The 13,443-nt window shown below is 41.2% G+C and overlaps 1 protein-coding gene across 1 annotated transcript; it reads right to left on the bottom strand.

Annotated features, from left to right (window-relative positions):
* Positions 1-1,475: 1,475 nt before the first annotated feature.
* CA3 (carbonic anhydrase III, muscle specific) lies at positions 1,476-13,416 on the bottom strand. Its single transcript, XM_009864892.1, has 6 exons — positions 13,179-13,416; positions 9,867-9,985; positions 7,876-7,968; positions 5,245-5,310; positions 2,694-2,849; positions 1,476-1,595 (listed from the first exon to the last, which is right to left on the bottom strand). Exons 1-6 carry the CDS (start codon positions 13,414-13,416, stop codon positions 1,476-1,478), a joined length of 792 nt encoding a protein of 263 aa, XP_009863194.1.
* Between the last annotated feature and the right edge of the window lie 27 nt (positions 13,417-13,443).

Below are 13,443 nucleotides of genomic sequence, written 5' to 3'. Positions count from 1 at the left end.
GGGGGAACAGTGTCAAAGGCTTTTCGCAAGTTTAGGAAGACAATATCCATAGCCTTCCCCTCGTCCAGCAGTCGGGTCATCTTGTCATAGAAGGAGATTTGGTTCGTCAGGCAGAACCTGCCTTTCCTAAACCCATGCTGACTGGGCCTCATCCCCTCATCGTCCTCTCTGTGGTGTGTAACCGCACTCGAGATGATCTGCTCCATGACCTTCCCTGGTACCGAGGTCAGACTGACAGGTCTATAGTTTCCTGGATCTTCCTTTTTACGTTTCTTGTAGATGGGTGTTACATTTGCTACATTCCGGTCCATTGGGATCTCCCCAGTTAGATTTCCAGGAAATAATGAAAGTGGCTTGGCAAGCACGTCTGCCAACTCTTTCAGTATCCTTGGGTGTAACCCATCCAACCCCACATATTTATGTGCATCTAAGTGACATAGCAGGTCACTGACTGCTTCCTCTTTAATTGCGATGATCTCATTCTGCTTTTGTCTGCCCACAATCCTTGCTCGGATCGTATATGTCAGCTGATGTGTCTCCCCAGAAAGTGACAGAGCTGAAGAGACTCCACTTGGAGTCTCTTTCTCCACAGAGTCACAATAAACAAACCCTTTGTCGACTTAACCTGGATTTTTCAGTAGTGAGGAAGACAAATGACATATATGAGTTACCCAGAAAGACCCTCTCTGTATGCAACAAAATCTCTAATAGGTGAAATAATTAACAGGCAGACTGAGATGGTTAAAGATAAAAAATGAGACACAGCATCAAAACTAAAAACCCATCATCCTGGAGGTAACATAGAGCAGCAGAAGAAAGGCACTTCCCCCATAGCAGCAAGGCACGTCAAAGACAGCAAATACTGAGATGACAGCAAGGTGTCTTTTCTTTATCACACACAGAAGCTGAGTATATCTGATTGGATGTCCAGAATACTGATTTAATACTGGCTAACAAACTCAACAAGAGATAGAAGGAAAAATCTAGTATGTTAAAGAGGAATTCATTCTCTGGATGTTCGCACTGGAGGTGGGATATCTGAGGAAGATTGCTACTAGAGATGCTGTAGGAGCAGGCACTTCACCTTTGTTCATCTACTGTAGACCCACTGTTATTTCTGCTTTCTTGAACTATTGGTTTGCTTTTCTGCCTTTATTAAATTTCCTTTGAAATTAAATTTTAAATATTGAAACCGAGCCCATTTTTCTTTGCAGACCACATGGCAGAGAAGTGATGCTATCACAAATGCCTCAGCATTTGTGGTCAAGAATCACGTATATCTCACGTTTTCTTATTGAGGTCAGTATTTGCATACAGTATTTTTTCTGCTTTCAGATTCAGTTTTACCACTCAGAATTTCAAGCTGAGAAACACAGATCTGGATCAAGAGGAAAAGCAGTAGACAGCAAAAATTAACTACACTTTGGGATGCAGGCGTTTTCTCACTCAGGTTAAGCAGTGTGAGAATTGAGACTTCACTTGAACGAGGCTTTCACTATCCTGCCCTTCACAGGCTGAGGTGGGCGCCAGTTATCAACCAGTGGGTGCATGGGCTCATTCTCACTATTCTTGGAAAGGCTACGGAGCTTCGCCATCTGCAAGGAAGAAAAAAGTATCACGTGAATTCACCTGGAAGCAGTATGGACCTTGACACCTGCAACACACTCTGAGACAGAAGAGGAATTTTCTTATATAACAAAAAGCATTCCAGTAGAGATTATAGGTAGAGATCACTGCAGCCCAGCAGCTTGTGCTGTTTCTGTGGATCTTTACATTCCTCATCCACAGAACAGTGCACCACCTGACCCTTGCCTGGGCTGCTTCTGGATTTTGCCCTGACCCACACTCACAATATGGAAAGAGCAGGGACCTTCTGTGACCCTGCTGGACCTGGATCCTGCATTCAAATCACTCGTGGAAACAGCTGTGAAGGACACACCTCTAAGTCTACGCAAAGTAATCTGAGAGAAAAAGCTGGTCTACACAAGTTTGTATTTTGTTCTGTACAGCAGAGAAATGTATGCCAAAGGGATTACAAACAGCCAAATCAGTAAAAAGACTATATACCCTGACTTGTACTGCTGAAGCAGAAAAAAAAGCATAAAACCCCCAAAGCTTATCACAAGAACTGAAAAAAAGGTCATCTCATCCAGACCGGCTCTCTATTCCTTTTCCTATGCAAATGCACATTTGAGCTATTGGTACAATTGGTACATTAATTTCTATTAACATTCAGGTTTGTAGGTTCTAGCTAGTTTGATCCTTCTCATTGACAGTTTTTAGGAAGTCAAGATTGGGATCAGCAATTTCTCAAACTGGGAAATAAGCTAAATGTTAGTCTTGCTTGCCACTTAATGCTGAAGCACTGAGAATAAACTGAGGCTGCTGTGATCCTCAGTTCTGTGCCTTGGGGGCACTTCTGCCCATGCAGGTTTTCAGGATCCCAAGAACACTCCAGCTGAAGCTATTCCAGCAGGTGTCTAGGAAGAAAGAACGATTCTCATGTTCAGTTTTACAGTCCATTTCCAGAGTCTGTTTTGCAGGCAACTTCTCATAGTCCTCAGCTGATGTTTTCCTCATCAAAAAATACAAGGTGACAACACAGGGCTTGCAAATCATCACACTGACACACTGAGACACAGCTGAAAAGTGGTAAAGGAATAGCAAGAGTAGCAGAACTAGCTGGAGTTTACCTGGTCTGAGCTGACTTCAATCGGCTCCCTCAAGAGAATCCAAGTGATGCACTCCTCGCAGGGGGGTGTTGTGAACGAACCATGGTAGCTCCAGTAGTCCCGAGATTTGGGGAAAAGAATTGAAGGGTCAAAGTGCTGAAAAGGTGCCTCTTTTCCCTTAAGAGAAATAAAAAGTAATTCTCTGCAGTAACTCTAAGGATAGGTATCATAAAAGGCATCAATATCTATGTTATTAAAAATGAAGTAATTAAATATCAAGATTCATGCAATGGATCAATCTCCTTTTCTTCCTGTCAAGCATTTGCCCTGCAGTTAATGATAACTGACATTTTGATTCCATAAATAAAATAAAAGAAATTACAAATTGAATTGTAAAAAAAAAAAGTTAAAATAAAAAGTTAAAGATAAAAGTTAAAGGCTGTGACGCTGCCAGTACTGGTACTCTTTTTATGCAACAGAACAGTGGCCAGGCTTTATCCCAGATTCATTATAGTCTTCTCCTCTATCTGGAGGAATTTAAATCTGCATCTCCCTCCTCCCAAACCTGTGATCTCACTACACTGCCAAGGTGACGCTCTCAATCTTTTTGTTGACACTACTACATTTAATGTAAAAAATTAAAATATTTCCTGCAAGAGTGCTGGATCCTGAATGTCTTACAACTAAAACTGATTATCACCAGAGAAGGGAGAGCAACAGACACCAGATGACACCTGATAGCAAGTTTTTCTTTTCTACATAGGATACTCAAACATAACAACTCCACAGGGCTGCGATGAGATGTCCTTGTCCCCTCAGGGTGACAAGAACTAAACAAGAAAGTTCAGTTCTGTACTGGTATTTAGGATGCAGTTGTGGAAAGCAAAATCTATCATTCCTAGTTTCTTCTCCTATCATGCAGAATCTTCTCTAGAAGGGAAAAGAGTATTAGCCTACAAAGTGCAAGGAGAGGAGCTGAAATTTTTCTCACACATCCTTGCACAAAATATAGGTAGAAGGAATAACATCAAGACTCAAATCGTATCTTCCTGACAAGATTACTCTATAAGTTCAAGATGAGTTTGCAAATAACTCGACAAGTAAAATGGTGCTTTCTCAGTATATACATTACAGCGTCCAAGAAACTCCTCTGCTGTAATGTATCATAGCAACTGAAATTGCACGTGTGAAAAACACACCAGTGATACCATTTATTAATCTTTCCTGAAAAATCAGCAATCTTGGTAAAATATATGTGATGACAGTATCTTCCTTTGCTTTTCCTCAACTGTTGCTTTTTCCAGAACCACTACAGAGAATATGTGTACGCAGGAATTCAGACTTCTATTTTTTTCTGCTAGAAGTCATAAAATCTACAGTCAGGCAGTCTCAGATAGAACATAATGGAGTGGATATCACTGCCATCATTGTATGATGCAGTGTTTCATAGATTGATCAACTTTTAATTAACGGTGGAAAAGCTCTTCTGCATGTAAATGGCAAAAGTTTGCAAGACAGATATCACTGACGCAGAACGGGGAGCAATACTTAGGGCAAAAAAAATGACCTTTAGTTCCCTCAGCAGAAAGAACCGAATTGCATATGAAGACTAAGGAAAAGTTGAGAAAATAAAATCAATATTACTCAGAAAGAGGAGAGATTTCTGTTTTCAGGCTCAGACCCACACATCAATGTCAGTACCTACATGGATAAATTAAATGCAATAAATTCTGGAGGAAAATGCTTACAAAATTTGTAAAATTAAGTCCTGATGATCTGGTAATACATTCAATGTCAAATAAAATGAGAGTTTTCTTTTGGGATCATTAGAATCATAAAGTTTATTGTGAAGTAGAATTGCTAAAGCATACCTAGAGATTAGGTTTATGTTAAATAATCATGTCAAATAACAACAGATGCAGAATCAAAATTCTCTGCAAAGAACTCCCTCCTGCAGTTATATCTATGCAATAGTTTGTATTTTCTTCCTTAGATCATTAATTAAACTAGAAAACAGTTTAGAATAGGCTTGCAATACTATTTGTGCTAGTATAATAGGAAGACAGGACCTAGAACTGGTGCAGAAACTGTACCATGTAATCCATTTTATAAATTAATTCAGTTCCACCCTACAATGTGTCAAGTTTTTAATCTCCCTTATGCTGACTGGGAGCTTTCTCAATCATTTCTACTAGTTTCTTCTCATTTCAGGCTAACTAAATTTCTGATTCAATTATATGCATTTCTTCTGGCCACTGCTGTCCTCAAATTCAAAAAGCTCTTGATTTCTTCTTGATACTTGCACACTAGCCTATTCTTACAGAGCAGTGTCAGTAAGACTATCAATCATACATGCAAGGATTGATACAAAATCCTCCTGGAGAATACTTACAGAAGTGAGGAGTTATATGTTTACTTAAGTAAAAGAAAGTGTCCTGCTCCACACTTCAGTGTATCACCTCTGGTGCTACTGCTAGTTATCAGAGCGATGCCAAAAAGAGTGAATCTGAAATTCTAGTTTCTACTGCTGCTGCTTTTCAGCTACATTACATCACAGAAGTAGTTTTGATACCTTGGTCTTAATGTTATCAATTTCTTCAAGAATTCTCTTCATCTCTGGTTTGGGAGTTTTTCCAACCTGTAATGCAAAGCACAAGGACTGTATTTTTCCATCGTGTTCCCAAGTGTTTGCAAGAAATTCAGTACATTCCATCTGTCCGGTTAGGCAGCAGTACTCTCAGAGCATCTGGTACAGACTGAGAAAAAATTATGTGTTAAAGGAACATCCGGAATAGGAGACTCAAGTAACTGTCTTGACAATTCAAAAATGTGTTGAAGGACTCCACAAGGCATCTCCCACTGTCTGAGAAGCAAACTGCATGCTCAGACAGTGTCACCTACACCCGCCAGGGTCCAGCCCTTGTCTCCTGGTTTGAGAGCCACCCACAGCCACCATGAGACGTATGAGCACTCAGCAAAGCGCCGACAGTCTGAACAGCTGAAGTTCCTGCAGGCACTTCACCCATTCTGCAGTTAGATCAGACCTGATGTAAGACTTATGATGCAATTTATGCCATGAACCCTCGCAAGCTATGGGGTCACTTTATTGCTTGTGTTGATGGCATTCAGCACCCTAAAAAGCTTTGCTGTGGCCCTGCATCCCAGAAGAGTAAAGACAGTATGCAAGAGACATGCTGTTATTGCCACATCTTGTTCCAAAATAGATTAAATTCAATTATTCAGGAGATAATTCAATCTCTATTTCAGCAATATCCAAAAACCTAGTCAGGGAACATGACAAACCCAGAGCAAGAATGAAACAGAGAAAGAAGGTCAGAGAAGATATAGTGATGCTACTTACTTTTCTAGACCTTTTAGCTGACCTTAGCATGGTTATTAGGAACATAACGCTACACTTTTTAAGTTGTATTTTACAGGATAAAGCTTTAGCCTAAAACAGACCGAAAGGAATGACAAGGGAAGAAAAACTGAAGGACACAGTCATAGGGGAGAATCTGGACAGGTGCTGACCTTCAGTTTAACCAGAAGAAAAAAGGTCAGGCTGCCTCACAGTATAAGAGAATTAAATGACATTGGATCTAGCCTGTCCAGGGACACTGTGGCAAAATTAAATACATCCACTTTTATTGCTTGCACAAACACAGTTTACTAATGATAGAACAATAAAAGGAGAGCTATTCTCCAACGCTGTGTTCAAGTTGAAATGCCCACCTGCAGGTAAAATGACAGTCACATAGCTGAAGTTTGTATAATTTATTGCTATTAGATTGCCTGCCTCTTATGGACTACAGTGTCCTAGACCATGTGCAGATTTGATTCTTTCTGATCAATTTATAAACAAAATCAATTGAAAAATACTGATACAGTACTAGAATATTATGAAGTGGCTGTATTTCAAGGTTAAGACGTTCAGCGAACTTATTTTACCATCCTTTCTTTTTTTTTGGAGCATGTTAGTTGAGCTCCTTTTGATTCCTAGCTTCTGTGGGTATCAGCAAGAGACCAGGGAAGGGAATGGGTCAACACTACCTGGCTGACAGGCAGCTACAACACCTGCGAGCAGACCCAGGGCAGGAGGAAACACTCCTCCTGCACAGCCCATGCTCCTCGCTCAGTACACACCACAGTGTCCTGGTCTGAGCTAGAACCCCAATTCTGTTTAGTGATTTTTACTTTCCAGTTTAGTCTCTTCTCAAAGGCTGCACGTTCTGAAGTCAGCAGCATGTTTTTGCAGACAGTGTGTGCTACTGGCAGTGATAACACCTGATGTTTACAGTTACTGCCTGGGACTGGGATGCAGAAAGGCTGATACTTATTCCTGCAGTGCCCAAGGCCACTGCTGGCTCTTGTGTGCCACGCTGGGGGTGCCGGGTAGTAAGAGGGCTCACAAGGAAGTAAAAGGGGATAACAGACAGGACAGGTGACCAACGAGAATATTCCATCCTTTATATATCATATTTAGTATAAATTGAGTGATCACGAGAGTTTTGCCCCTTTTCTGCAATGGCTGGTGTCCAGGGAGGACTCCATCTGTCCTCCTGCTTTTGATCTGGATCCTGGGTTCCCAAATCCAGCTCCCTGTATCTGCTGCTGAGCCTGGGGATTCCCCAGTGCTGCCTGCTCTGCAGATTCAGTGGGGATTGATATCAGGAGGGAGTCAGGTTCGATACCAGGCTTATATATAGTTGTATATAGCTCTTTATTTTTATCCCTTCACGATTATTTCCATTATTGTTTCATTAAAGCTGTTCTAGTTTTTCTTTCCTAACCCGTAAGTCTCTCTGCCTCATTTCCTTTTCCTTCCCGTCTGTGGAGGGGAGAGGGGTTGAGAGAGCGTCAGTCTGTGTTTAGTGGTCAGCCCAGCCCGAACCCGCGACACAGAACAAAGAGCTGCTCAGCTACCAGGGACAAAGTTACGAAGTGTCCCATGCTTGAAGTCGTGTGTCTCTTGTTCAATCCCAACCGCAGCATGTGCCGCTTGTGTCACAAATGGTGGCAGAAGTCAGCTCTGAATGGGTTAGTGCCTGGAATCCAGAGGGCCCAAGGACATATCTGACTTCAGTCTGTGCATCGCTTCGAATGCTTTCCTGTCAAATGATGCAATGCAGGAAAAAACACTGGGAACTTTTTTCCCCTGCCACTAAAATAACAGAAATGTATAGACTGAGTATTTGCCACTTACTTTCAGAAAGATGCCCACAACAGCCACACCATCAGGTTGTTTCAAAGCTCCAGCAAAATTACCATGTTTTGGATTCCAATGCACCATATGTAACTAAAAATCAACAAAACCTCAGTTACAAATGCAAGAAATTGCCAACAGCACAGTTTTACAAGTTTCTACATTAAATTAAAGCAAGTTTCCAGGACACAGTAAGTAAAGGAATGGACATGAAAAAGAAAACTGTGTGTAAGTATTTTCTATTCCTGTTCCCAAGCTTCCATACACTCACACTTTTATAAGGCATCACACTGCATTTCACTGAAGCATAAAGGAAAGAAAACGGAGTTTAAAAACTAATCAAACAATTAATCTATAAACAGTTTAACCCAAATATGTGACATGCACACATGCAGTGTCTGAAACACCTACTGACATGCATTTAATCGCAAGTAGATTTTTAGATCTTCATGTTATGCAAGTAACAGCTTGAGAATTTACACTGCGTTGTTTGTGGTACATATGTTTTTGTCTTGTTTCTCTCACTACTCTCAGCACATTGTACTGGAAAGGAGTGGAGATAGTAACCTGATATCATTTCTACTTTCAGCAATCATGTATTTTCAGGATATATTTCAAGTTTTTAAATCTCCTGCCAGAAAATTGCTCGCTCCTTCATACAGCTACAAATGCTGCAACCAGCAGTGCGAAATCTTGAAACAGTGTCTGGAACATAGCATCATGCAAAAATAAATATAAAAATAGAAGTCTGGTGCATATTTTGAATGCATTTTTTACTGTTTTTTTAAGCACAGTAACAATTTAAAGTAACAAAATAATTTGCACTGAATATAAATCAATGTATTACTCTCTCTTTCTTCTCTCTTGAGGGTAAAGATATCATTGCCAAAGATAAAGGTGGAGCAGTCACACATCTTTGGTTGCATTCTAGCAAAATTTTATACATTCCAGGCCTTCTTCTCCTGTCAATAAATATCCAAGCACTGCAGCAAAAGGCAAAGTAAAAACTCTGTGCTTGAATTAACCTAGAAAAAGCTTGAGGAATTTGAATTTGACTGTTAAGTTGGCCACAGAAAGTAGAACACCAATACAGTTTGGCTGTGGCCAAGGAATGGGGAAAAACACCAAATCGTCACCCACGGTTACCTCTGCAATGTTTGTGCAATGTTTTTCTCTGGTGAGAGGTTGGCAGAGACCCCGTAAGCTCCACACCTTGAGCTGGAAGGCAGGAACATACTACTGCAGATTTTTTGTGGGTGCAGGCATATATTTTGAGCCTATTCTCCAATAAGATGGTTGAAGGAGGTAACATCTGCTAGTAACTCATTAGCATTGACAGTGAATTCAATTTCATTTGTCACCTGAAGAAGTCTTCAGAGCCTAGAGCAGCCATCGATTTTAGCAAATTTGAACAACAATAAAGCACTAGTTTACACTGAGAAAAACACCTCCAAAAATTTGTTTACCACAGTTCCCAAAATAAACACAGAGATCTTAAAGCACAAATGTTCAGAAGCTAGAGGATATTCTTTACCACTCTGAATTAGTTTTAAGGTGGATCTAATTTTGAATGTCAGTTTATCTAATGTGCTTTTAGCACGTTTTTCTATTCATTAGTGATGCTTTCTGAAACTATCTTAGTAATTCAAGCTATACCAGGAATGGCTGAAAGCTAAAAAAAAGAAGCAGAAAACAGATCTTGCTATTTGGAAATAACATCACTTTGTATCAAATATTTTTAAAACATTCTCAAGTACCAGCAAAAACTCTTGCTGGAAGAAGCAAATTCCATGTTAGTATATACTTGCAAAGATACACTTGTTGGCTGATGCAACTTACCCCACTGCATGCTGACAAACGTTCACGTTTTGTAGATTTTAGAGAAAAAACCCACAGGCAAACACTTGCGAAAGGGAGTTAATCTGTTCAGGTGCACAAATCAGTCCAACTCCAGTTAGTAGTGAACACTGCTATTAAAAAGCAGGTCCTACCTCTGCTGCGTATTTCACCCCATCTATCACATGCTCAGAGCCATGGTCATCGGAGGAACCCCAATGCAAGTGGAGCTGACGCAGCCTGTAGGCGCCCGTGAGCGGCCCGCCTCGCAGCACTGCAACCGATAAGCTACGTCAGCACTCGCCTACAGAACGCGGACCAACACGGCTCCTGAACAGGGAACCCACTCTCTGGAAGCGTGGAGTACCTCTTGTAAACCCAGCTGACTCCGGGGGGGAGGGCCACAACACTCACCAGTTTACAAGACTGGGGCTGGATTGTGGTGTCGCCCAGGAAGAGTCCTGATGGACGTGAAAAGTGTGGGAGCTGCTGTGGGTGAAGCACAGAAAAAAACCCCAGAAGCCCAACAAGCCCCTCTTCTCATGCCGAGAGGACACACTACTGTTCCTGACATGGAGAGAGAAGGAAGGTGTTCGCAGCAGGTTGTCTGTTTTGAAAATTGTCTGTTGGACTGTGAAATTAGCCCAAAGGTGCTTTGAGAAGTACCTCTGGTCCATGGCTGGCATACCTTTTACAGTTCAGACAACTAAACAGTGGTTACTGCATACCTGGCTGCTTTAAAAAAAAAAAAAAAAGAAAGAAAATAATCTATTTCTTGAAAGTAAGGGAAAAGGGTTTAGGTCAAAGGAGTTACAAAACTGTTCCTTAGCAAGCAAAAGCTCTAGTCTGCATTGAACATTACCACCAACGAAACAAAGTAAGAAGCTATTATTCTGATGTTCTGATGTTGGCCAAATAATACTGACTGTGCATCTGTCTGGCAGCTTACATCAATTCTGACTTTCAAAACAACACATCAGCTCTTTCAGTTTGCGGATTCTTTTGAACAGGGACTGCTTAGAGGACAAGCTCTCAAATACATTTTTCATTCATTACCTAAGGCAGGAATGAGACGTGTTTCCTTACACAGAGAGCTGATAATGCAGTACACAACAGCAGTGCCAGAAGACCTTGTTTAAATACCATTCAAGTTTGAACTTCCACCAATAGCTTTGAAGTTCAAAGTTAACATTGAAATAATGTTTAAATCCTCTGGTCTCAAATTAATTCTTGATATCATGTGTTGGAATACCTGCAGAGCACAACAGGTTTAACTTTGCAGCTTCTGTTTTTAGTTGATAGGTGTCACAGCCATTGGGGAGGGGGCAAAAATAAAATACTGTGTTGAGTTTTAGGCATGTAATTTTTTTTAGCTTGTTCACACAAAAATAAATTGTCATAACTGAGCCAATGTAGTATCAATTAAGTATGTGGTGGAATTCAGGAATACCTAATCTGCCTGACATGACCTTGCAATACACAAAATCTTTCTTATTTGCTTTTTGAAAATAAATGAATCAATACATCATTACTGCTATGAAGCAGTTAAAATAACAGAATCGTATCAGTATCTGTTTTACTTAAATGCTGCTAGTCATTACTGCATTTTGTAGGACGGTAAGTATGGCAATGCAGAACACAGCAATGAAATTGTATCAGCCTTGAAATATTGTTTTCCTGATAATTACAGTGTGAAGCTATATAGAAGCCAGATGTGATGTTAGAAACCAGAAGAATAAACCTAGAACATCCTTTACTGCCATTAATACCAGGGATCCTGTTCTGTGATTTCGTGGCAAATTCTGGAGAGCTCCTTCACCGTATATCATTAATTATTATTATCACTATAATTATTTATTTCATTTTTCAGTGTAGGAAAAATAAGGCGTGTTCAAGCTAGATTTCTTTTTCTGGTTAAACATGGATCTGTGACTACTACATATCCTCAGCTGCTGCCATCACAGGAGGCAACAAATGAAGGTAATGTTTATGAAATGCTTTCTGATGGGGTTTTTCACAGCTGATGGGGTTTTTCACAGCTGTCGGGGTTTTTCACAGCTGTCAGACACCATGTATGATTCCAGACACATCCCTCTGAGAGGCTTGAGCCTGGAACTGCTGTCCAGCAGCCTGCAGAAAGTTAGTAACAGCAGCAGGGCAGGACTGTACACACTGGGCATCCAGAGGAACAACAGAGATGATGGGAGTGGGAGAGGCAGGGAGGGAATGGAGGGAAGATGACTCTGAGAAAGGGCTGCACCAAGGGCTCTGCTCTGCTTGACCAAAATCAAGGTCTTTCTCCAGTGGAGTTCCTCGGGCAGATACATTATCAAGCACCTTCTGTCTAAACATTTCAGCCTTTAGGAAGCTGTGAAAACAGACCAGAACCACCATGTGAAAAGGGTCATAATCAATGTATTTCCCATGCTTTGAGTCATGGCATTGATTTTATGCAGCGCTTGTGGAAGAACATTCCATGTTATAACAAAAGTGTAATTTACGGTTTATCTGAGACCACTGTGTAAAAACTGCAGTATTAAATACTAAAGCACCATACAAACATAACACAGAGATAGTCCCTGTCTAAATAGCTTACACTCCGACTGCAAGATGCGGAAGAGTTAACAGGTAGCTGTAAATATAAATAAAAGAGTCCAACGCAAAAATGAGCTCATAAAGATAAACAAGAGCAATAGTGATCTTTCAGTGTACTGCAAATATCTTTCACTAATTATATAGCTTTCTAAGAATAAAACCCCAATACAAATGCCATCAATGCAGATGCAGAAAAACACAATGCAAAGTAACTCTGCCATCAGTTAGACTGCTTTCCTTCTTGATAAGGGACTGACCAATATTAAGATGTTTTTGCATTATATGATATTGTGAGTTTAGTTTTCATTTTGATTTCTGTTGCCTGTCTGCCTTCAGAGCTACACACTGATGCAGCTCTGGGATCACATTGTGAACAATTTGAGATTAGAGACTCTGCTCTCTCCATTAAATAACAAAACCATGTCATAGCTTTTCAGGAGCTATGAAATGCTCTTTTTATAAACGCTAATTTCATAGGTTTTTCTGGCTGTGGAAGCTCTTTAGACTTCTCATACAAAGAGAAGAAATCAAGATCACAGTCAGTGAAAACACACGAGTTTTGTGTTTATGAAGTGCCTCAGGGCAAACCGCCCTGGATGACACTTTTGCCCCTTACACGAAATCTGAGGATGCGATGTCTGTGCGGAAGGAGGTGACTTAGGGAGAAGTCCACCTTCCCGCTGTATTTCAGAGAAGCCCCTGCAGCTACAGCCGCCCTGTCCCACCCACGCTGCACCTAAACGTGGCTGGATCCACCAGAATAAAACTCCGGGAGCACCCAAATGACTTTTCCCTGCCCGCCTCCGTAGGTCGGGTACCACAGGATGCCCTTGGACTCCGGTCGCTTCGCAAACCTCAACTCCCAAACCGACCTGATCGATCGAAAGTGTCGTCAAAGACCACCCGGCAGGTTCGCCCGTTGTTCAGGATGGATTTTGCCGCCCCGGGATCGTAGCTGGCGTGCCAAGGGGCCAGGGAGGCGTCGTACTGCACGTCTTTGCTGTTGATCTCAATGGGCGACTGCTTGTCCCCCTTGGCCAGGGGATAGTTTTCGTGCCAGCGCTCGGGTCCTGGGAAGCGGAGATCGGGGAGGGAAAGGAGGAGAATCATAGACTCGGAGAATCACAGAATCACAGA

Source organism: Apaloderma vittatum, unplaced genomic scaffold (genome assembly GCF_000703405.1).
Source record: "Apaloderma vittatum isolate BGI_N311 unplaced genomic scaffold, ASM70340v1 scaffold7582, whole genome shotgun sequence".
Classification (NCBI taxonomy): Eukaryota; Metazoa; Chordata; class Aves; order Trogoniformes; family Trogonidae; genus Apaloderma; species Apaloderma vittatum.
Note: the sequence above shows the minus strand (reverse complement) of the source record. Positions and strands in the feature narration are given on the sequence as shown.